This window comes from Cyanistes caeruleus, chromosome 3 (assembly GCF_971803275.1).
Source record: "Cyanistes caeruleus chromosome 3, bCyaCae1.hap1.1, whole genome shotgun sequence".
Lineage (NCBI taxonomy): Eukaryota > Metazoa > Chordata > Aves > Passeriformes > Paridae > Cyanistes > Cyanistes caeruleus.
In genome coordinates this window covers 77,961,178-77,986,735 of record NC_141703.1, presented here as the reverse complement: position 1 = coordinate 77,986,735, position 25,558 = coordinate 77,961,178, and the positions used below count along the sequence as shown (strand labels likewise).

Sequence of the window (25,558 nt, the reverse complement as noted above, 5' to 3'; positions counted from 1 at the left end):
ATAGCCTCATGGCCAGCTGTGTTCAGGTGTAACAAGGAGGGGGCTTATTCCATTTTTGGGTTGTGTCTTCACCACAGATGCTCTGGCCAAAAAAAAAATGTCACTGTAACACTGTCTGCAGGTTAAATATATTTTTCATTTTAATGCCAGGAATAAACATGCAAAGAAGCAAACTTCCAGAGTCAATTTGTTTATACATTAAAATCTGTTATTCCAAAAGTAACAGACCTGCATCATGTAAAGAAAGAGCTCAGAAGAGATAAAACTATTAGCAAGATTGCCATTTAGAAGCAATCAATAATTTAGTCCCATCCAAAATGACCTTTTCAGGATTCACTTGGATTCAGTGCACTGTGCAGCTGTGGCATCTCTTCTGTGCTGGTTTGTTACCACATTCAGGGCTTTCTCCTCCCAAAGTTTGAGGGGCACACAAACAAACAGCACTGAGGTGCATTCTTGGGGAAAAGCTGTGATTTCCAGCAGCTTTAAATTCCTTCTGGGTCTGGGCTTAAGGTACACTGCAGTGAAAAGTTCAGATCTCACTCCCTGGCAGGAAGGATGCTGCCAGGTGTCTGTTTATCATCAGGATCCCCAGCCTGGGGTCTGGATGCAATCCAACAAACCGGGCTGGTGTGAGCACCCCGTGCTGTGTTCCTCCACCTTACCTGGGCCAGGTAAGTCAGCCTGAAGGTAGTAACCCCCCGTCTCTGCAAACCAAAGCTAGAGGGGAAAACAGGGCACGATGTCCACGGTGCAGTCCCACCTGAGAGAGGGGTAAAAACATGACCAGCTGTCATCATGCCAGTGTGATTAATGTTCATCCAGACCTTAAGCTGCGGCTTTGAAGCCTTGTAAAACCAAACACGAGTGCCCAGCATTCCTGAGCTATAAAAGGCCCAGGAATTCATTGACTCGAGGTATGAAGACCACAAGCTATTTTCTTTCATACCGACCACTTCAGCTTTAGATGAACAAAATATCAGTGTGCATATTTTCCAGAGTAACCCTGCATGGCCCTGCTGCAGTCCAGAACTCAGTCCTGTGCCAGTGCCCTCCAGTCTGACACAAAGCAGGGCATCAATTAAGAGATGAGACCCACATGTATGTAGGCCCCCCCATCCTGTGAGAGGCTGAAGACCTGCAGCAAAGTTTAGTGCTGAAAGGGAACTTTTTTCCCCCAGTACCAAATGATGAGGTAGTGATGGAGCTTTTGGCAGGCTAGAAGTTGGAGGAGGGCAATGCCACCACCTCTTGGGAGGTCATACTCACACCTGACCATTGTGGTGGCTTCTCCAGCTGCTTGGTGGATTCTGACTCCTTGTTCATGGCTCCCCTGGTGCCTGTGTGCCCTGGGAGCACCCTCAGTCCCCTGCAGAAGCAGGGTGGACAGACAGTGACCCTCCAGGCATGTGAAGCTTCCTCCAGGACAGCTGGACTCAGAGTGAGAACAGGGGACTGTGATGGCAGCTGACATCCTTCTGCTGGTCCCTGCTGGTCCCTGGTTTGATCAGCCCAGGTAGGAAAAATCCTGCTGGGAGGAAGCTCCAGGAGGGAGAAAGGTGGTGTGAGGAGATGGAGGTCCTCTTGCTTGCTCAGTTACTTGAAACATTTTTAAGATAACCCTTTCTGGTAGGTTTGCTATTAAAACTGCAATGCAGTTTGGTGTGCAAAAAAATTGCTGCTTGGTGTAAATACCATCTGAATTCATAGAAGGAACCTTAAAGACCATATCTAATTCCAACACCCCTACCCTGGGCAGTGACACCTTCCATGAGACCAAGTTGCTCAAAGTCCCACCCAACCTGGCCTTGAAGATTTCCAGGAACAGGACATCCACAACTTCTTGGGCAGTCTCCTCCAGTATCTCACCAGCCCCACAGTGCACAATTTCTTCCTTATGTCCAATCTAAACTTTAACTTTTTAAAGCCATTACCCTTTGTCCCATCACTATGTGCCCTTGTAAAAACTCCCTCTCTGGCTTTCATCCTCTCAGTGCACATCCTACCCTGCTTCTCTGCTGCACCCTCTCACCCTGCTGCCTCCAACATCTTTTTCCAGTTCAACCGTGCCAGAAACAGGCAGTGAAAGCCCAGGGAGTCAGGTTCTCATGTGCCACCAGTTTTACTGTTCAGTTTTAAGACTGAACAGCTTAAGAGGAAGGGACTACCCTTATCTAGGTGCTTGTACAGTGCTTTGCACAGTGGGTCTGTGTGGTAGCCCCAAATCATACTCTCAAGCTGTAAATAAGGATATTTGATGATGATGATTATCTGTGTGCCAGCTCTGTGCACATCTGCTTTTAAAATGAAATCATTGTACACATTCCTTAAGCCTAAATCTGGTGCACAGGTCAGAGCTCTCTCACTTTAGGTGTTAAATAGTGCCTTATCCCCACCACAGGGCTTTTTTTAGACGGCTGAGCCTTTCTTTTCAGATGCCATGAGTGCCTTATCGTGTTACCCAGCTGGCTGTGTGTGCTGCCTCTTCTGCCGGCAGGGCTCTGAAGCCTCACCCGACCCCGAATAGAACTGCACCCCCAGCCTACATCATCCCTGTCCCCGTCCAGCACTAACAGGTCCCCTGTGCCATTCTCCAGCGGCCATGGGCCAACTCCTGGCAAAGCCAGCTGGCACAAGTGTCTGCCCCCGTGCCGAAACAGCGGGGGAACCACTCCCTCTGCTGGCTCATCCTGCCGGCTCTTACCTGGCACTTAGACTGGGAAGGCTGGGAGGGGGCTTTTGGTCTGAAGGGCGAGTCCAGCAGGTCATGATGATGCTGATTGCAGTAGCATTATAGTTACAGCGATTATAGTAGCAGCAGTAGTAGATGAAGAGAGGAAGCAGAATAAGGCAGACTAAGAGGAACCTGATCTAGCTGAAGATGTCTGCTGTCATTGCATAGGGGTTGGACTAGATGGCCTTCAAAAGTCCATTGCAATCCAAACCATCCTATGAGATAAGGCTATAAATAAAAATAAGAATAGAACAAGAAAATAAGAAAACAGGAATAGGAATAAGCATAATAAAAAACCTGGTTCATTACAGGGAACAAGAAAATTAAGAAGATAAGGAAAAGAAGGAGAAAAAGAAATCTGGTCACCTCTAGTGGCAGAAGAAAGTTTGAGTATGAAGAATTTGATTTTAGGGTGAGCTGGACATTCATGCTAAGGGAAATTTTTCTGTTATCGCCCACTGACCCCTGGCTGTGGCCAGGCCTGTTCAAATGTAGGCCTTTCCAGGTCAAAAAATCTCAATCTAAGCACAGGGCTTTGAGCTTGCAGTAAGAAAATAGGATTGTGTGCTCATAGGAACTGGGTTCACATTTGAAAACTAGTATATTACATAGCCCCTGGGTGTGAAAGTCCTCTATGCATCATCATCCAGTTGAACTGTTCAGACCCAAAACAGCTACCACAGACCAGGTTTGTTTCAGTTTTAGAGAGGAATTTCATACACTCCTTTAGAGCAAATATTTCCCAGCACTCAACAGCCTTCACCCCACACATGCCAGCTTTCTCCTTGGATCTTTCACCAGTGGCAAGATTTTTCCCGTGTGAAAAATGTGCTTGAAGTTCTAAGTAGAAGATACTTTTCTGGAAGCAGGAGCTGTCTGTCCCTCAGCTTGCCAGAGAGAGAAATGCCATTTTGAGGCCCCATTCAGGAGCAGCTCCAGAGTTGCATTGTGCTAGGCATTTGTTGGTGGGGCATGCCCCACCAGTCCTGTGTTACCATCATGTGCAAAAATCATGACCCATGGCTCCTGATCCCAGCAGAGCTGGCACGGAAGGGTGCTGCAGCCCAGGACTGCTTGGTCACTAGCCAGCAGCTGGGAATCCCTTTGGCAATCTCATCCTCATCCCACCAGTTCCATGTGTCGCTTGTGAGGGATCATCAGGAAAGTACCGTGGAGTCTGCAGTCATCACTAAAGCAATTTATGTGGACTGTTTTGCTGGATGCTGGATGAGTCAAAGTTTTCCCTTTAGCAGAGCACCACAGAAAGAGGGAGAACTGGCAGAAACATGCATCACTGTGCCTTGTTTGTTGGGCAATGTGGGACGTTAGATGGCAGAAATATTGTGGCCCTGCCATGATTCTCTTGGCCTGAGTTTTCTAGGCCCAGTATCACTGGAGCCCCAGGCTCTTTTCCTGTCTCAACCCTAACAGGAAGCCTAATGCCATTTTGCTGCTGGGTCTGAGGTCCCCATCACCATGGGTGGTCCAGATTAGAAAGATGTAGAAGCAGGAATGTTGGGGCCCTGCTGGGATCACCTTGCCAGGACTTTTCCAGCCCCACTTTTCCTGGAGCTGTAGGCTCTTTTACTCTCTCAACTCTGACCCTAACCCTAAGCCTAAACCTAAGCCTAACCTTAATGGCAGCTTGGTACTGTGGCAGAGGTCCTCATTGCCATAGGTATACAGATTAAAAAGTGTTGAGCTGGCAATGTAGCACCTGCCCTGATGCCCTTGCACGGCCTTTTTGAGTGCCAGTAGCCCTGGAGGACTGCTACTTCGGCACTCCGCTACCATGCAGCTGAGTGCAGTTCAAACACCCTCTAGAACTTCTGTAAATCCCTCCTCACATTCCCTTGCACCAAGGCACTTTGCGGCCTCACTCCATTTTCTTGCAACACACTCACTCCACTTCTCAGATTTGATACTCTTGGCAAGGAGTAATTACTGGGGGAAAAAAGAGATGAAATTTAATAGCAAACCCACTCTAAACCAACAACTACTGAAGAGGAGCCAGCAAGGCTATAGCAGTAAGGAACAGAAAAGCTTTATCCATACACATTCCTGTTTGCAATCAGCAATTGCTAGTAGCTTTCTATTAAAAGGGAGAGAAAAATTGAAAATGTTTCTGATACATATGACTGCTAATTAGTGAAAAATACTGACTTTGAAAATGTGGAATTTTAATGAAATCTTCATGCCAAAGGCATTCTCACTTTGGATCCAGACATGCTCTCATGCTCTGCAGCTACAGCTGAGCTAAGAGGCATCTCAGCAGCCAAAGGCATCCCAAGCTCCCTCCTCCTGCCAGTCTGACCTGGAAAGTGTGAACTTACCCAAGTGACCAATGCGGAGCGCTTCTGCCACTATCCCCTGCCTTGAGCAGTATTAACTCAGATCTTCTGCATCTCTCTTGTGACCACCTTATGCTCTAAGGTGGGTCCTTGTCCTGCTCCAAGTGTTTCAGCACCACAGGGGTAAAGGTACACCCACTTCCATCAGGAACAGAGCTGGGATGTCAGCACCCTGTTCGCTCCTCAGATCCAGGGTTGGGACTGGAAGAGTTTACATGCCTGGGCCACTCCTGTAAATTCACAAAAGCTGAAGCAGAGTCAAAACCTGAACCCTGCTTCCCTCCCATCTCAAAGCAGGGTTAAATCATTGCTTCATCCCTTTGCTTCACGCCAACTCCATGAATATAACAAGTTCTGCAACTCAAGTTCATCAAGAGGAATAAAATCCAGGCCACCATCTTGGCTGCAAATAGACTCCAGAGCCCAGATTACAATCCCCTGCTCTAATGCCCATGAAACACCATCTGGCTTTTATTGGAACAAATGGTAGAAAGGGGTTTACATAAAGAAGGATTTTATTTGCTTTTTATTTTTTTTAAATTATTTGGCTCCAGAATTTTCTAAAATTATTCCTTCTCTCAATTGAAAAGAGGATGCATTGAAAGAGAGAATATAAATTTTTAAAAGCTGGTGTTTGAAAAGCAAGCATTAATTAAAGTATGAGGTGGGCATAAAACAGCTAGAGATTTCAATATCTATGAATCATTCTATAGCTTTCAGAAAACATGATTTACTGTTGTTGCCATCGGCTTATCTGTGCTCCAAGTGAAATGAATTCAGCCCTCAAAATACTGAACTGCAAAGAAGTTCCAATGAAGTCTTACTTTCTAGAATAAATCATAATGCTGCACTGCCCAAAATAAGTCTTGCAGTGAGAAATATGATGAATCCATTTATTGCTAGGAGGAGTAATTGGGGAAGTTGGTTTAACACAGTCCTTTCAGAGGTGCAAGTGACAGTTCTCATCAGCAGAAGAAAGAAACCCAACAGGACCCCAACTTCTTCCACTCTAGTGTTAAAACCTTTGTTGCTGCCTGGTTTCACCACCAATCCCAACTGCCCATGTACCACCAAACTCAACTGGGCAACCCCAAAAGAAAGAGACCAACCACAAGGGACCCCATCTGAAAGTAAGCAGACTAACTGGCAGATGTATCCTTCACCCTCATCCAACTCAAATTCACAGCTTTTTCTCCCAGTGCAGGAAAAATAACCTTTTTTCACCGGAGAAAGCCCGACTGCTTGAAATCCCATCCAGTAGAAACAACTCAGAAAAAACAGAAATAGCCCAGTTTCTTAACAGGAGTATTTCTGAGACAAGAGCTGGTTGGAGTGGCAGATTTGTAAGTAACACAGATACCGAGGGGAGAAGAGCTCAATACTCAGCATCCAGATACAATTTTCTGTGGGACTGAACACCCTGTTTTTATTCTGCCCTTCGTCCTGACTTCTGAGCATTTAAGTTCTTCAGAATACAGCCTGCTTTACAGCCTCTGTTTCCAGAAAACTTACAACAAATGCCTATTGTAGTCTTTCAAATGATATTCTAGTAAACAATTTAGAAATAAACTTTTCCTATGCAGATGATACTGGTTTCAACAGAGAGCAATCAGATTTCTCTGTTCCATTCTTTCACTTCTACAGCGCTTCTTCCCTCTACTTCAGAATGTATTTCTTAGGCTTGGCGGCAAACTGGGATTTGGATTAGGATAATTTGTTTAGATCAACATGACCCTTCTCATTAGAGCTGAGCTAGGCACATTAGAATTCCAAGCAAGTTTTGTTTGTTTTTTTGTCTCATTTTGTTTTTTAATGGAAGTTTCCCACTTGAAATGACAATTTTGAAAAAATAAGTGACATGAAGTTTCTAGTAGAGCTACTGGTCAGATGCTACAAAGGGGAAAGAAAAACATACTACACAACCCTTTGGTATATTCCAATTCTGAACTAAAGCAATTTAAAAACTAGACATAGTCATTATTTAATTTTCAATCTTACTTCCCCAACAGACACAATATTTTGGCCATTCTTGAGTTACATCCCATGATACACCCACCTATGCCAAGGAAACAGTCAAGTCTGAAATGCAGAAAAGCCAACCTGTCTGACCTCAGTCCAAGGAGGAAAGCAGCACTATGGTAAAATCTGTGATTGAACAAGATAAGAATTCAATGTGGTTTTAGTTGTTTGTTTGTTTTTAGATTTACTTCAAATGAGTGACTGGGGCATGTATGGAATCATCTCCTTTCTGCTTATCCACAATTCAAAAAGAAAGCTCAGAGAAGCCTTTCTTAGGAAACACAAGTTTTCCAAATGTGCCCATTTATGCTCTGCTTGCACTGTATCTTGGGGGACATGAAGTGTGGTGGCGAGGTTGTAATTGCTTCTGTCACTAGATATGACGTGTCAGTCTGCCTTGGTAAGGAAGATATTGCTGAACTCATGACAAACTCACAAGACTTGGTTTCCTTGGAAGAAGGTTCCCAAAATTCTTCTTCCAAACAGGCATGACAAAATTAGACAGGGAGTTTTGTTTTTGAATAAAAACTAATTAAACTTCATTCTAGAAGCTGGCAGGAGATGGAATGAGGACTTCCATGGATGGAAATATTTCTGTGGGTATTTCCTTTTCCTCCTGAATCTGTACCACAGAGCTTGAGACTCCAACTAGCCCTGACTGTAGATATGAATAAAAACTTCAGTCTGAAGCACTTTCTGAGCATCAGTGCATCCCTTCAAGGCTTGAATCCTAGATTTCTTTGAAGTGAAGCACTTGAGGGAAACATCGCCCATGCATCTGATGCTTTGACCTTGTGTTCAGATCTCTCCTCCAGCATGAGACTTTTAAGTATTTGTAGTTGTAGAGAGAAATTTCAGCACCTCTGTGGGAACTGATAGCTGCCTGGCTGAAAGGAGACACTGGGCTGTCACCACAGCAGGCATCAGCTGGGCTGCCCATGAGACACTCCAAGGGAAACAGAGCAAGTACCAGGTCATCCCTGGATTGACCAGTACCCTGGTCACCCCAGGATTTTACTTCAGACAAAATACAAGTGAACAGAGAAACTGGAACTCACCAAAAAAGATTTGTTTGGTTGTTTTCTTTTAAAAAAAGAACTCTTTCCAGGCATTCATAAGATGCCTACCATAACAATGTGAAATCCTGAAAAATGCAGATGGCAATCCTGCTGGTTGCAGTAGGAAGCCTCTAATATTCAGCCATCTACATGAGGAAGACAAATAGATGCTAAACATTTTAGAACCCTGTATACACACAGCACAACTATTTCCAGCTGCAGGACTAACATTAGGCTTTATTCCTCATACAATTAATTCCTTCAGAATTATAAAATATACTCAAAGAAAAACTTGAAAGACGAGGCTTTGTAAAAAAACCTTACGAGTTTAACTGTTAGTCCCTATGGAAAACAGATCCTAGTTTTTAATTGCAATCTCCCAAGGTAGCCATAAACAATGGGGAAACTTTATAAAATGGATAGGCTTTGTCTATACCTACCAGTTACAGAAATTTCAGGTATTACTTACAAAAACACAGGATTAAACAATCCTGACTGCTAGGAACTGCAAAATAATGCCTTCCTGGAAATGCTGAACGTTAACTTTCTTCCATATCACCTCCTGGAACAAGATGCCTTTGCCAGGTCCACTGTCCTTGTTGAAAGCTATTTGTCATACTGAACAGGGGCTCCTGGAAAAAAAATCTCTGCTGAGAGCAGAGGTGTAGAATGTCAATCTAATTTTTTTTAAGAACTCACAGTCACACTGCAGTTTTACAAAAAAAAATTACTTATTTTTCCTAGATGCGTGCAAGAAGCACAGTAGAAAATTAAATATCAATACAGCATTAATACTGAAAGCACTTCCCTGACAAAAAATCACAGAACACTTCAGATTTTCCAATACTAGTAAAGAAAGTTCAGTAATTAATGATACAAAACCCACCAAATGGTAAGATTTGAGATTCCTTAATTATCCTGCTGTGTTGGTGTATTGCTGAGTCCTCAGATTTTGGATCAGCTTACACTGTAGGTGGTTAAAATACAAAAGCTTTGAGGGGGAACATCAGAGATGGGACCTGCAAATTCTGTGGTGGAGCTAAAGAACAATGCCAACAAAAACCTCAAATGAAGCTGCAGCCTGGAGCTCTACAGATCTTCCTCTAGAACCTGAGAGGGAAGGAACTACTGGGAGAAGTGACCCAGCACAGCTATGCATTATGCCTTAATTTAAGAAAAGCATGCTCCTGCAGGTGTGCAGAACAGCTGCCTGTGGAAGAGCTCATTCAGCCACAGACATCTGACTTCTCTAAAGTGTTATTTTTTCCAAGAAAAGTTACGTTACTTCAGGAACACAAATGATGGTCACTCTGCACTTGTGTCTTTCCATGAGGGCATTGAACTGGCATTCCATCTGTGTCTCCCCCATCCAATGACTCTACGCTCGCTCACTTTGGCACAGCAATTAGATCTTGGAATACTGCGAGACCAATGTATTTTTTGTTGTTGTTGCCATGACAACTATGCTGCTATGTTGGACCTAAAGCAGCAGCTGGCTTCACTACTGCCAGGCCTTGGTAAGTACAGCCCTTAACTTCTTTTTTCCCTGCCTTCTAAACATGTTGCCTATATACCAAGATTTTAGTCCCTTTATTTGAAGAGAATTACAAACTACACCCATTTTTCTGCTTCCCAAGAATCATTTCTATCATGAGGCAGGCAGCAGAAATAACACAAATACATATTCCTGCAGTAGCTCACATGATCCTAAGCATGCTGAAAATCTCATTTCCAAGTAAAGGTGGGTATAAGCTGCTGGCATTAGTACACTATGCACAGCTTAGTGAAAACGTGGCAAATACAGCTAAAGCTAAGGAAAGCTTTTGCGGGATACCAGTCATGCCAAACAAAAATCCGAAACATTGTGCTCTACATTTACTGTCTTAAAAAGAAAATCAGGTAAGTTTTCAAATTAAGAACTTGAAAATAATACTAAGAAACAGCACCTGTAAGAGCAAACTCAATTGAGCATAACATAGGCAAGGAAAAGGGCAAGAGTTCTGCCACTGTCACCTTCTAGGCAGGGAGGTAACTACTCCATTTTAAAAATGTTATGTTATTATCCAATGCATCACTTGGCCAAAATTTCAAATACAACTGAGATGACAGAATAGAAAAAAATAAACCCTTCACATTTTAGCTTTTTTTCCAGTGATTCATTTTTTATCCTGTCCTAAGTATTAACATGGACATTAGAGGAGTAAACAAAGTTTACTGTGGTATCTTGGTATCACTTGTTTGATAAAAACACACATAGACTGAAAACAGAAACTAAAAATAAAGATTAACTAAGCTTCTACCTAGCTTTTAAGAGGAAGTCCAGTTTGCTACAGAAAGTACAGTTCTTTTCAGTTTACACTGCTTACCATACTCAGCTCTTCCTCACGTTTGATTAATACTGACATCTATCTCAGTTGTTTAAGTTACAAACCACCACCATCACTACAAATACAGGGCATTTTGGAAAGCAATTTAAATGATCAGCAGTATTTATTGCAAATCAGCTTCTCTCTTTTACCATTTACAAGGTGGATAGTAAAAGTAAACACACAAAGAAAAAAACATTCATGAGACACAAACTGGTTTAATTAAAACTTTAAAGGAAAACAAGATGCAGGAATAAAAACTCCAGATCACAGCACTTATTAATTATGAAGGTGCTGCTGATCTTGAAAAAGCATTTGAGAATCCATGACCAAATATTCAGCCTTAAATTCTGAGGGAAAGGGAGGGAATGGCCACGACCTACCAAGTCCTTCCACACTACTGCACATAAAACTGTACTACTTGATGTATTTTTCCATGAACTTTTTGTGAAACTCTGATCGCAGAGTATCATTGACAAATCTTTTGTCCTTTTTCGTTTCGTCTATCCCCTTGGCACAGTTCTTGAAGACGACGTCATCGTCCCACCTGAAAACAAAAGTTTTTAATTTCAGTAAACTTGTATGAAAATTAGGTGTGATATACAAAAACAAATAAATGGAGTTTGACCCTCTTACTGAACAACTAGTCATTAGGATTAGTAATTTAGTCTTTCATTAGTCATTTTCAGTCTTTCAGAAAACATGGTCTATTTTTATCCCAAGCTATCTCCTACACACCTGTGACAAGATCTGAGGAAGGAAACAGAAACCAGCTACAGTGATAACATTTTCTGACTCTGAACAGCAAGAGTCAGCAAGGTGATGGGTGTCAATGAACAGACTGCACAGTACCTCCTTTTAACTTTGAAGTTTGCCTGAGGCTGTGCTGGCCCAGTAAGGTTCAGCAGTGGGTTACCACTCAGGATATTCTCCATTCGGATTCTTTCTTCTTCAGCCTTTTGCTCTTGTTCCTGAGAACCAGAAATGGATATAATTATTTTTCTAGGGCACTCTTCTCTAGCTGGTAGAGATACACATTATTTAGCTTTGAACTCACACAGATGTAGCTTTAATTCTTAGCTCAGACTTTTCATCATGTTTGTGTATGAGGAGAATAAGGACAGAAGCAGAGATACTCTACAGAGCTTAACTTTGCTAATAAACTGTCAAACTAGCAACACTCATACCCTACTTAGCTCTGATGTGCCATCAAATATTCAGGTAAATTCTAGCTTTACCCTATACATATTAATTATATTAAAAACTGTATACACATTAAAATATTTTCTTTATCCTCATAAGAAAAGGCAGTACATTGTACAATATTCAATAGGTAGAAGAAACCATACAGCATGTTGAAACTTCTCTACTTTCAGCAGCTGTTTGGATTTTACAACTATAACTTCCCTAGGGACCAATTAAAAAGAATATTGGGAATCCCACAGTGAAATGACAGAGCATGTCATAAGACTATTTAAGAGTTTCGATATTAAGAAGCAGACAAATTTTCTTGTCCTTGTACTGTCAAATGCATATGACTCAAACCTACATGAAGCGATGCACTACAAGCAACACAAAGTAATCTCACTGCCCACAGTTCCAAGCTCTATTAGCACATCTAGTGACTTAAATGTTTACAGGCTTCAAAATTAATGTTTAATATTCATTTTTCATATTTTTCCACAAGCTTTCATGAATATTGCAGAGAGTGTTCTCGATGAAAGAACTAGTTGGAAAAAAAAAGTAATTCTTTAAGTTAGGATGACTAAGTAGCTTTCCTACTCTGAAGTATGAAGTATGGTCTGAAGACATTGGTTAAAAAATGAACTGAAGCCTCCTTAGCACTTCAGGAGAATCAAACCATGGCTTTTAAAAATTATATAAACTAATAACAAAGAGATCATGAGGTTGAGGTTGTTCTCCAAGCTGGGAAAAAAAAAAAACCAAAAACCTGTAGAAACTTAATTGCTGAGGACTTCAGGATCCCAAGAGAGGAAGATGTTTCTTTGCTGCTGGAGTTTACAAGGTTTAAATGCTAAACTTGATGCTGGTGCTAGCCAGAGTTTTCTACCTTCAAACATTTAATCAATACTAAGTTATTTATTGTTACCTAAAATTTACAATATTTTTCCATTAAATTGATAAGGTAGGTGAAATTTTGTATGGGCACCCTATCCTTAGAAGTGTTTAGGGCCAGGCTGGATGGAGCTTTGAGAAACCTGATCTAGTGGAAGGTATCCATGCTGACAGCAAGGGGCTTGACAGTAGATGACCTTTAAGGTCCCTTCCAACCCAAACCATTCTTTGCACCATTAAATTTAATCTCCAATGCTCCATTAAAAGCAAGGTGTTGAAAACACAACAGGCCTGGGAAAAAAACACTGAGAGCAAATGAGAAAGCTACAAACCAAAAATTCCTAATCAAGAGAATGTAGCACTATTAAGACCATTGTAAGAAATTAATAGTCCTCTGCTGAAAAATGGTTCTGTGGAGAGAACTTCTACCAAGTTTATATATGCAAACAGATGCAGCAATTTCTCATTTTAGAGCTAGACTCCAGGTGAACTCTTCTGAAGGTGGCAGGTAGAGCATGGCACAGTCTCATCCTCAAACTTCTAAGACGTTAACTTCAGCCATGACCCAAAGTTACTGAACCTGTGCATCATGCATTATGTTATCTGAGGCAGACATTACTATTTTGGTTTGGGTTTTTATGATGCATGAAAAATCCTTCCACACACCACTGACATATAGAGAACTACAATGCACTCCACATACAATGTTTTTTTTAGTGGTCAAAAAATTGACTGGAGTCAGCCAGCGTCTTTTCCAGAAGAATTGCAGTTCCTCTTCCCTCCCTCTCCCCATTTCAGATATAATCTCATCAGTTCCTAAAATGCTGATGGTTCCAGCACTCTCCACCATTCATGAAGAGAAGCAAAAAGCACTCAGTCATTTGAATGGCAAATATTCAAAATCACTACAGAAAGATAAAGAGAGTATCAAGAATCATAAAAAATATGTGTAGAGCACTCCAATGCACTTCCTACAAACAGATGCACATTCTAATTTTCTATACTAAGATTTTTAAAAGGCATGTTACACATCATCCTACCTTTTATCTGCTTTGACATAACCCATATAATATCCTTCAGCCTCAATCAGCCTGACATAGTTCAATTTCTGATAACAAAGAAAAGCATTAAGTGATAAAATGTGGTGATAGAAAAAATATCAAACCTGAAATAACACTTTTAAGAAGTGTTATACTACAAGCACTAGTGTAAGACTAGAAGAAGGATTTAGCTGGACATGGTCCCATAGGGACCTGAGCTCACACCTTGGCAGAGACCTAAAGGATACAACAGGGAGCCAAGACAGCTTTTGTGTTCACACTAAATTATGACACAGGAGACCAACCACACTCCAGGCTCTACTGACTGCGTCTCCACTGTACCACCACGCAGGCTAGGGTACACAACTTGTATGTTGGCCCCAACTTGGCGTTTCAGGCTCAACTGAATTCACAACTGATTATTACTAGCAAAAAAACTGCATTGACTTAAATCAACTGCAGTTGCAGAGGACTGGAAAGTGGCAGATAAACTAAGTGGTAGAGGCAATCTTGGGAATTTCTTTCCTTGGCATATCTGTTTCTGACTGCAAAGGAAAGAAAAACATCATTACCATGTTTATTTTGAGCATAGTCCCTACCCTTAGCACAGAGCAAGATTACTTTTACAGAAAGTGCTAAAATTCTCCAAATGACTACATTGTATTGAAATTAGTTATCCTACTCAGGTTTTACAGATATTGAGCAGCTTAAAGAGAACCTGAAATAACTGCATTCCATTGAAGGCTGAAAAAAAAAGTTTAAAAAAAAATAAAAATAAAAATTGCATAACCTAATTTAAATGACAAATTTTTGAATGACAAACTATGACAGCACTGCCTTTAGCAGCAGGGAATGAAATTCAAGAATGCATAAATCCACCCCAGTTATCTGATGCTGTGCAAGTTACTAACTGTGCAACACAGAGATTCAAATAATTCATTGAAACTTCAAAAACAAAGAGCACCAAGTAATCACACTGGCAGTGTCCACATGCTTTGTTGTGATTTTGTCCACAAGGAAAGCGATGTTATCATTTGTTCCTGGCATGTCTCAAACACTGAATGAAGAAACACACTCTGCCATCTGCTTTTGCCTTTTTACTGAAATTTTCTTAATCGCTGATTTGGTCTTGTAGTTTTAGTCAGACCCTTAAGATTTAAGTGGAAAGGTTAATATCTATCAAGACTCATTTTCTGATGTTTTATCTGAAAGCCTGTGACATGGCTAAAACAGGGGGCAGAGCTGAGATTTACTCTGATCACCAGTAAAGTAATATATTCAGTTACAGAGGAACTTGGTGAAATAAAACTGTTAAGAAAACAAATCAAAAACTTTAAGTCTGCTCTCAGTTAAGCAAAAAACAACTGGCTATTAAAACCGGTTTGCCAGAACTGCACACATACATTTAGCTGCTCACTGATTTGCAGTTTCTTTTTATTTCAATTTACTTTCTAATGAAGCACTGGAAAACTGAAAAACAAGAGCATTGTAAAGCTTAATTTAGAATACTGCAATGTTTCCTGAAACCTATCCATGGATGGTTAACACAGACACGGATTTAGTGTTCATACAGTTCTATGCAGACCTAGAATTATTCCACAGAAATGGCTTTCAAAACTAGAATTTCCTGGTCAGCTCAGTGTCTACTAGAAACAATCTGAGATTACAATTGTAGAGAAAAACATCAGGAGGACACCCATGCTCAAACAATTTTCAGAAATATCCATAGTATTTATTTAATGATTCTACATAACTTCAGGGAACTTAAGCATTTTGAGAAGTTAACAAGCTTTGAGAGGAACTGTTTATTTGGCTGACAAGCTATTAAAACCTCTTAATATTAATATTATCAAAATTAAGATTTAGAGGATTTCTATGGATGTTGGTGTTACCCATAAGGGAAGTTAACAGAGAACAGGATGCCCCCTAAAAAGCAGATTCTCATATTTTGTTTTTAACTGCTGTTTCACCACAGATGCATTTGGAAAGAAGCTGTTCTCCTTTAATGGCAACTTAAATAATGGACACCAAAGTGATGACTGAATATTAACAAAAATACAGTTTACTCCAAATGAAGTACCATAAGTAATTGGACTAGCATTTTAATAAATCAAAATAACTAAAGTATCAGGGAAAAATCTACATATGGCACAGGTTTGGGATATATTACAGTAGTTTACCCACTTAATCTTGTTAAGAGCCTGGGATGTTCCAAGACAAGAAGAGACACATTAATCTGTCTATATAACAATAGGGTTTGAGAATGATGATCAGTGAAGTGAAGAAAGAAGAGGTATTCACTCCACAGTTTCCCTTTGCCTGGCCACTGGTTTACCCACATTGTCTACTGTGGACAGCAGCATTTCAGCAGGTAAAGCATTCCTGTACATGGATTAGTATTAACAACAGTTAAGACTTCACATGAGATGCTATTCTGAAGTCATCTGAATTATTAATACAAAGTTACTTGCAAAAATAGGTCTAAATTATGGCTTGCAGTACATAATAAAATGAAATTCCATGCATCTGAAGGGAAAAGGAATTTATACAAAATAACTCTAAAATGCTTGGCCAATAACACCGTATTTCAAAGCCATGGAAAACAAGGCATAATCTAAACTGATTGCACAGTAAAGCAAACAAACTTAAGACTTCTTTCCAAAGATAACCCTTACTCCTGAAGACTCTTTCCAAGGCTGTGCCCCACTCTGGCTTTTACTTTTTCCATCAAAATGGTCTTAGTTTCCTATTCCCCAAAAAAGTCACAAGAAAATAAAATTCCAGGTACCTGTAGAGAACCCTCTATTGATGCCAATAATGAAGATGCCAATTTTAAAGAAAGCCTACCTGCCACCAACCAGTGAAAGGATGAACACTGTAGGTCTAGATTCTGAGTGTGCAATAGTAGGCACTATTGAAAATAAATAACACGATTTCATTCAGTATGCATGCAGCACTGGACAGTACAAACCCTGCTGCTGGTATGTATGTTATGAAGGTAACACATTATACCTGTAAGAGACAGCAAAAACAAAACAAGTGCTATCCCAAATACTTCATGGCTTTTAGCACCCTCTAGTGACAAAACTAGAATTTCATGGAGATTATGATGTTCCTACTTTCCACACATGATAAAAGCAGCAGGCACTCGGTTGTCTGAGCTTCAATTTATTAACCACTATTTTCCAAAGGCGAGTTTTCTATACTGAAATGTGACAAGTCATGCTGTTTAATCTTGATGCATGCTTTCAACTATCAAGCAAAGTGGAAAATCCACACAGACCTAAGTTTTCATTTTAAGTACAGTGCAAGGCCAGCTGAGGTCAAAATCTTTCCTACACATGGCTACACTTAATTTGTAGTTTAGTACATTTCACATAGGATTACGTGGTCGAATTGTTGACAGTGTTTTTAAGTATTTTTCACCATGTTGTTACTGCAAAAGGCAATTTCATTGCTTCATGATATACCGCAAATACCAAGATAAAGAGACAAGAGATGATTTCAGACATCCTTTAATGCAGAAGACCTCTCATAGGCCAGACAGGCAATCAAGTAGTAACAGTCTTCTACAGCACAATTTCTGCAATGAAGCAGCATGCTACAGCTTTTAGCCTTGCATACTGTTTTAAGTGCAAAACTGCAGAGCTCACTGGTTTTACAGGCCTTGTTGATTCTAAATTTTTATATTGTTAGGCAAGAACAGGCTCACAACTACAACACTGCCAACAGCAGTTAAAACATTATCTCTCCTAGCTTTTCCTAGTGTCTGCTGGAAGCTCTGTTCACTGCCAGCTAAGCATTCATGAAAAACATTAAACTATTAATGTGTATGTTAAGCTACAGGAAAGGTTACAAGTAGTTCAGAGGCATTAAAACATTATGCTGTCAGAGCAGCCTTCGATTAGCCTCCTGATCAGCATCTAATGTGTTTATTTAGCATGTTCTAAAAAATACCTCAGATTAATTCATACACAGGTGACAAGTGGCTTGGTTTTCTGACAGACTTTTTGTTTGATTTGGGGTTTTTGTTTTGTTTTACACTAATGGGGAGTATACTTACAAAAGCATACAAACCACTCCAAATGAAGCAACCAAATGTTTCACAAAAGCACTAAAATTATTTAAGCCCTACTCAAAAAGAGAAAGCACTTAGTAAAAGCAGATGAGGGAATGCTGCACACATCCAATACCTCTGCTGCACCACCAGAGGAGAGTATTCCAGCAGTGCAGATGAAATACCTGAACTCTAAACTGTTGAAATACAATGCTAGAACCAGTACACAATACAAACCAAAAATATGCTAAGTTTCACAACACAGATCACTCCCAGAAACGAATCCAAACTCCCAGTCCCTACAAGTCCAATCAACAGTTAGGAATTTTGCTAATGCACTCCATCCCAACAATCTCTGTTACACCAAGGATGTAACAGCACCACCAGCATAGGATTTAATCCCACTCACAGAAAAACATCTGTAACTACAGGGACTTTCCTCCCACTTCAAGGGCAGAACATAGTGTTTTCTGTCTGTAGAGAGATTACAGAGAGGTATGAAAGCTACATGTGAATTGAGTTTCCCAGTTCTGAAAAGACTGCTGCATTGTTATTTGGTTCTGCAGAGACATTTTTCAAATGAATTTGTCTGTGTATGATCAAATGAAAATAATTCTGGTCTTACAGTTCAAACTGGTGCTCCTTGCAACACAGCACCAAAGCTGTGAAAAGACAACTACTGTATAAAACCAGCAGCCATAAGAAGCAGCGCCAAAAAACACACATCTTTATTTCATAAACAAAATTAATATTACTCGTTTCATAAAAGCTAGTTAAACTAAATTATACTGGATTGCACACAGCTCACTAATGCCACTATATCCTTTGGTATGATAGCTAAGTGAAGATGACTTGCACATGAAATCAAGATTATATTGACTCACTCCCTGTACAAGTGTAGGAAAAGTGAATAAAATGTTTCAGTGAGTAAAACATTCAGTATGCCTTATAAAGAAAAAAATTCTTAGTAATTATTAGATAGAAGAACAAATCCATCATACCTGAGAAGAGGTTTGAACAGCTCTTCGTTTATCAGTTCTCACTCATCCCAAGTACTTCAGGCACACCAGTTTTAATAGACAGCAGTTCACAAAAAAAAAAAAGTGATTTTTAATGTGTGAGATTTTACCTTTCGAGCTTGCTCTTCAGCCCGTTCTTTCTTGATCTTTTCCAGTTCAGCCAGAAGAGCTGCAGTGTCATCATCATCACTGTCTTCCAAGTCCTCATCTTCATCATCCTCCTAGTAGTAACAAATGGAAGGCAAGAATCAGCTCATTCATTTAATTTAATAAAAAATGCCCCTGGGCTGCTCAGCTAAGGCTACAATTTGCTGCTGGTTGATTTCTGAACAAAAGGTAGTGACAAATGAAATTCAAATAGGCTTTTTGCTCTTTTATAGTAAAGTCAACAGAAAAATATGTTTGTGCTTTTGGGATGACTGCACTTAAAAATGCTATGTAATGGCTAGACTCTAGAATGGCTGTCCCCAATCACTTTCTAATCATTGTGATACAAGTCATTCTGTGTGCCTGATTACCCTGTCCAGTACTGCTGGGACCAAAAACCACAGGATTAAAAAACTCAGAGCTTGTTGTCAAGCCTTTGACTTAGCTGCTAGATATCAGCAAAAGGAAGCATAGTCAAAGGCAAGCATTTGTTGCTCATGCAGTTATCTGCAGGTATCTCAACGGTTCTACCCCTGGAGAATTCTTACTAAGCCAGTGGTAGTTCCCCATACTGTAAGTGGTATTTTTAGTTTCCTAGATATTTTCTACTTTCCAAGGATACCATTACAGCATGGACCAGAACCCTCTGAACCACTCTGTACTTTCACCACAGTACAGAAGCTAAAGTAAAGTAAAAGGAAAATACGTTGGAACCTATGCGAAATCTTAAGGCAACCTAGAAATATCTATTGCATTAATAGCAATCCTTAAGGCAGGGTGTAATGAAAGGAGACAGAAAAGAAGATACATACATCAGTAAGAGGATCATCTGCATCAAGATTTGCAGCAGGAATCTGGTCTAGCCGAGGCTTCTTAGACACAGTAGATGATGATGTATGTTCTGTGGTAAGAGTTAAAGAAGAAGTGTCTAAGTCACTTCATTTAACAGCATCTAATGTCAGAAAGCAAAAATCTTCACAATTTGTCTTGCATTAGAGTAAGAGAAACAAGCTTATGTTTGCTTTTCCCTCACTTCTCCATCTTAATGCTCATGTTAATTCCACCACCTAGGAAGCCTCAAAAGCAGCAATAACATCTCAAACTTACAGTCTGGCCTCCAGAAGTTTTTTTAAGTCATTATTATTTCAATTAGAAAAATCCCAGAAAAAACAGATGTGGAGGAATATTCTTATTATATATATATATATATCCAACTGGAGAGTTCCTATTTAGGATGATTCCAAAGCATTACTGTTGGCTAGTTTGGTCCAAACCACATCTACTTTCTTCTGTGAATTTGAAAGCCATGCAACGGCTTCACACCTAAACAAGAGTTGTACTTTAATACTAACAATGAGTATTTCTCAAAAAGCTCTTTGATTTTGTTATTACTTCACTGTATTTGAAAAGAATTGCATACTTTCAAACAGATTTATTGTTACACTGGTGCTGTAACAGCAAAAGATGAGCCATTACCCTTTCTCCTTCCTGTCTTGCTTGTTCAAGTACAAAAAAAAAGCCCTTTATTAGCTATACACACTTGTTGCCAATTCATTACAATTATACTGTATCAGCTGGGCATGCTTTTCTACTGGCTGGCCTAGATTTCTGCTAGCATGAAGCCAGCATTAAAGCCAGTGGACATTCCCTTGCAGGTCAACAGTTCTGAACTATCAGGGCAATACCCTAAATTCTACTCTCATGACATGCTGTCTGCAACAGGAAACTTCTTACAACACCAAATTTCATGCAAGAACAATGTTTCACAAAAGGGTTAAGATTTTTTTCTTGGTTTTTACCTCTGGTTGGTCTGTCTCTGTTCTTTTCTCTTGCAGCAACTCGCTCTCTCTCCTCCAGCTCCCTTCTGAAATCACGGTTACGCACCTCCTCAGGAGCATCCTGAGTGGTCTGTCTAAAACAACAAATGGGGAAAAAGGCTCAAGTTTCACAGTCTGCAGCTGGGGACATCTTTTTCATACAGCCCAGTAAATCCTGGAGTGAACAGGTAAGGATAGGGAACAAGAATGGGGTTCCATGTAAATGTATGTTTATTCTCTCCCCAGCAGAACCCTCTGATGTATGTATGCACTACACCCAGACCTGCCATACCACACACTCATGCTCCTTCTCATGTCTCTTGAATGAATGAAAAGACCCTACTTAAATTTCTCCAACAAGATTGCAACATATATCTGTATTTCACTATGTTGAAATATTCTGTTGTCCAGCAGTCCAGTCCCTATGTCCTAGCAGACATCCATAAACATCATGGTCACCTTCCTTCGTTGTTTTACCACCCAAAGTTGCTGCTGCTAACCCAATCTCTAAGGCTTACAGATAAGACCAAGACTAGAACATCCTTTTCATAAATCTTTTCTTCTCCATGAGCTCAGACCATGATTAATAATAAAGTTGGAAGAACAAGCAAAACACCTTGTAAATAAATCCATGGTCACCCCTCTTTTAGGTAACAAAAGGCAAAAAGCAATGAACTACATATATCTGAGCCACATTAATTTCCACCTAGAGGCTGCTGAAATTTTTGTGGATATCTTGAAAAGAACTAGCGAATAAAAAAAAGCAGCGACTGCTTTTACCTGTGAGCTCAGTGCTGAAAATAAGTGCCTGGAAGAAACCCAGACTTGAGCCATTATAAATACATTGTGTGCACAGCCTGTCTTTATGATGAAGTATTTTGTTTGCTTTTGTAATTAAAAACCTGAATGTGGAATCCTTGTCAGAGCTGCAAAATCTCTCCAAACCAAGTGCCATGCAAACAAAGATGAGTGCGATTGAAATGCTGTTCTTCTCCTGCAGTGATGCAGTCCTGGCAGTTTAACAAAGACAACTTTTTATTAGGTGTTTGGGAGGAAGAACAGAAGACACTTGATGCTCCCTCCATCTCTCCCTCTCACACAAAATAAGGGATTTGTTAAAACATACATCATATATTCCCACACATACGTGTGCCCACAGACTTTTTCCGAAGCACCAGACTGGTGCTCCAAACCCCACTTTTTTATAAAACAAACCACCATCAATTTTCTCCATAACAGCAAAATGCATTTGACAGCATTTCCTGTGTTGTTTGTTTTGGTATTCTCCAAAACACTTAGGTCCCTTATGAATACATATTCTTAAAGACCAAAAGGACAGGAGGGAAGAGCTAACAGGGTAAATATCTACAGAAAAAAGTGCAAAAGTAAAACCTTAACAGTAATTTCACATACAAGAGTAACATCAATTAGATGAGCATTTTTAGATTGACACATTTAATTTAAATTCTATCATACTGACTGCAGATTTTATTCATTCTTTCAAAAAGATAAACAATTTATTAGGCATTTCAAACATAGGAAAATATTCCTACGATCACATTCTCTTTCTCACTGGTTAAAGAAATTTCTTCTCCCAAGACCTGCGTAAACTACTTACAGCTTAACGTCAGCTGCAGTTTAACATCAGCTCTTCCAACACATCCCACTGCCTGAGTGCTATTCCATGGCTCCCCTGCCTCCTCCTAATGCCCTTACCAAGTGGTCCTTTGCCAAATATATGATGTGGTTTTCCTGCTTTTAAGAGGTGCCCAATTTCACTTCTCTCATCCCATTTTGCTCTGCAAGTGATAGTACTCCCTGTGGCTCTGCCCCAATGCTGACTTTCTTTCCACTTCACTGCCCAAGATGTTCAGTCTCCAGTGCTCATCTTCTTCTGATAATTCATTTGCATAAACAGCAACAAATTATCACTAAACCTCCCCAGTCACCTGCAATGCATTTGAGCTCCTAACTCTGCTTTTCAGAGCAGAGTTTTAAAAGCTTTCACTTTTAGCCCACTTGCTCAGCACTGCTGCATAATTTCTGGACCTTGCTCAGTGTCAAACACATCAACATGTACTGAGAAAATGTCAAGAGTACTGCTTTTAACAAAACAGTCATTCCCAGCCTGCTTTGCCCTGACACTCAAAAAATTATACTAACCTGTATTTGATTTTAGTATGAGAAGGAAGATCTCTGCTAGAATATTGTTTGGATAGCTGGCTTAAGTCTCCTTCACCTTTTCCTCTTCCTCCTCTTGCAGGTTCAAACGTTGGCCTTGCCGCTGTCGTCATTTTCACTCCTACAGAATTAAGGGAAAAAACAAGTTGTTACTACAACTTACAGTGTAAGACACTCATTAGGAGCAACTTTGTACAGCAACTGTAGAAGCAGTGACAAGTCCCACTACATTACACCAGTTGTCACTCAGCTCATGATCTTCAAAATTTAAGTAGCATTTTATTGACAGAATCTATTCAGGTTTCAAAATAAGAATATTTTCCAATATGCTTGAAAGATGATACATAGACTCTAACTTAAATATGAAGCTGCATTTGCAAAGTAAGTAACACCAGTCCGGAACTGATCTCCCAGCCTAAATGTAGTAGTCTTGTAACTAAACTCTTTCCCCTCCTGAAAAACTGCAGTCAAAATGACTGTGTACTGGGAGGATGCCTTCATTATTCCCCAGACCATTGCTAGGTACCGCCACCAGCACTGCTGGTTCACAGAGACCACAGTGTGCCTAGGATGGTGCTCATCATTAACCACTGATGAACATCTGGCAACATAAACAAAGTGCATGAAAAAAAACTTGGATAAATGGAGAAGTTGTCACCAGCTCACCCCAAGAAACTGCAGAAACTCAGCATGTCCTAAAAGCCAAACCAGCAGATGCCCAAATTTCTGCTATCAGTTTTTCTGTGCATAAGAGTGAAACAGGCTCCATTCAGCCTCAGCCATGCAGACACCGTGTGTTCAGCACTGCCTGACAGGACCTGGAGACCCTGCAAGCCAAAACCACTGTGCCAGCCAAGAGTTTAAGATGGTTAATCAGTGCCAGAAAACACTGTGTGATCAGCCATCAGGACATGAGGGGACAGCATGAAGCTGTGTCAGGGGAAGTTTAGGTTGGATATTAGAAAAAGTTTTTCACCCAGAGGGAGCTTGGGCACTGGAACAGGCTCTCCAGAGAAGCATCACAGCACCAGCCTGACAGAGCTCAAGAAGTGTTTGGACAATGCTCCTGGGCACATGGTGTGACTCTTGGGGAGTCCTGCAAGGGGTCAGGAACCAATTCAGGATATTCTATCATTTTGTGACCTTAAATCTACTATCTGAAATGATTCTCATTTCTGCTTCACCACAGCACACATTGATTAGTCACAGCCTAAAGATATTTAGGACAGGAGAAAGAGACCTGCAGAGATACATAAAGGTATCAGTCCTACCAACCAGAAGGTTGAATGTTTAAAGGTGACAAGAGAACCTATTAAAAAATACTAAAAAGCAAAATAAAAAAACATTACATTGTTTCATATGCTTTTGTGGTACACAAACAAAAGTTATTTATGCTCTGCTTATTTTGTTAGTTTGTAACTTTGAATGAGAGAACGAAATATCCAACTTCAGCATCAAAATGGTAATATAATGAGTGGCTCAAAATAACATTCCATCAGGCAGAACCGTTATTGCTACTGAACTTCTACTCAAAAAACAAAATTAACAGAGGGAAACACCTTAAAAAAGATGTGAAATGGTAACTAGCCTTGGCATGTTAATCAAGGACAGCTGACACTTTTCAGTGGTGCTGTACAAGTTAGCTGAAACTCAGTGAGCCACTCAGAGAGCTCAGTGAGCTCTCCTGGCACACATTCTGCCAGATCTATGATCCAAGAAAGTAATTTGTTCCCATAACTTATCTGTGCTAATTATATGTAACAGAGGGGATCCACGAAATCAAGTGAAGAACAATGTGATCTGGTGCGGCTGCAGTAGTTTCAGGAAGCATTAACAAATTGTCTAGAAAGCATCCCTAAGCTTCTCTTAGATTACAGAATTAATCACGTTGGAAAAGACCTCTGAGACTGTTGAGTCCAGCCCATGACTGAATATAACCTTGTCAACTAGACCAGGGCACTAAGTGCCGAAATCCCGTCTTTCCTTAAACACCTCGAAGGATAGTGACTCCTTGGACAGCTCATTCCACTGTCTAATCATCCTTTCGGGGAAGAAATTCTTGCAAATGTCCAACCTAAGCCCCCACTGGCACAACTCCAGATCACTTCCTCTCGTCCTGGGAAAAGAGGCAAACACCACGTGGCTCCAACCTCCTTTCAGGCAGGTGTAAAAAGCGATAAGGTTTTTTTCGCTTGAGCCTCCTCTTCTCCAGGCTAAACGCCCCCAGCTGCCTCAGCCGCTCCTCACAGGACTGAGTCAGTCCGCAGTCAGCTTGGCCTTCAAGGACCCAGACTCAGCCTGAAACCTCTCAGGTTTCGGAAATACCTGAAGAAGCCTCTTTAGCGCTACCAGGAATTATCGGCCAAGACGGAGTGACCGAGCTCGGCCTGCAGCTGAATTGCCTTGGCCTTGCCGGGCTGCGCCCTCACGGGGGGATCCGAATCGCAGCGTCAGGCCCGGCCGCAGCGTCAGACCCGACCGCAGTCCGTCCCCGCCTGTCCCCGCCTCCCCCCGCGCCGCCTCCTGCCCCAGGACCGCCTCTCCGCCTTCAGGGCCCTCCCGCAGCCTCCCCGCCGCTATCCCGGGCACTCACAGCGCGGCCTCCTCCGCCCTGCGCAGCCGGGCCCTACACCGCCACCATGATTCCGCCGGGCACCCACAATGCACCGCGGCGGGCCATAGACACGGGAGCG

General features: G+C 40.9%; 1 protein-coding gene and 1 long non-coding RNA gene across 3 annotated transcripts; both read right to left on the bottom strand.

The window, feature by feature from the left end:
- Window positions 1-116: 116 nt before the first annotated feature.
- LOC147654271 (uncharacterized) lies at window positions 117-8,812 on the bottom strand. The gene is made up of 4 exons (XR_015284824.1): window positions 8,632-8,812; window positions 5,068-5,315; window positions 2,705-2,962; window positions 117-1,542 (listed from the first exon to the last, which is right to left on the bottom strand). It is a non-coding gene; the product is annotated as an uncharacterized LOC147654271 (long non-coding RNA).
- A 1,821-nt stretch (window positions 8,813-10,633) lies between these two features.
- On the bottom strand, window positions 10,634-25,557 carry CWC15 (CWC15 spliceosome associated protein). Of its 2 annotated transcripts, none has more exons than XM_086882074.1 (7): window positions 25,459-25,557; window positions 22,848-22,986; window positions 20,667-20,779; window positions 19,680-19,768; window positions 18,831-18,941; window positions 11,381-11,499; window positions 10,634-11,075 (listed from the first exon to the last, which is right to left on the bottom strand). In XM_086882074.1, the coding sequence occupies exons 2-7, from the start codon at window positions 22,976-22,978 to the stop codon at window positions 10,946-10,948; spliced, it is 693 nt and encodes a 230-aa protein (XP_086738200.1). In that variant the 5' UTR covers window positions 22,979-22,986; window positions 25,459-25,557; the 3' UTR covers window positions 10,634-10,945. The 2 variants fall into 2 exon arrangements, with proteins under 2 accessions (XP_086738200.1, XP_023776529.1); XM_023920761.2 differs by lacking the exon at window positions 25,459-25,557 and adding an exon at window positions 25,191-25,389.
- Between the last annotated feature and the right edge of the window lies 1 nt (window position 25,558).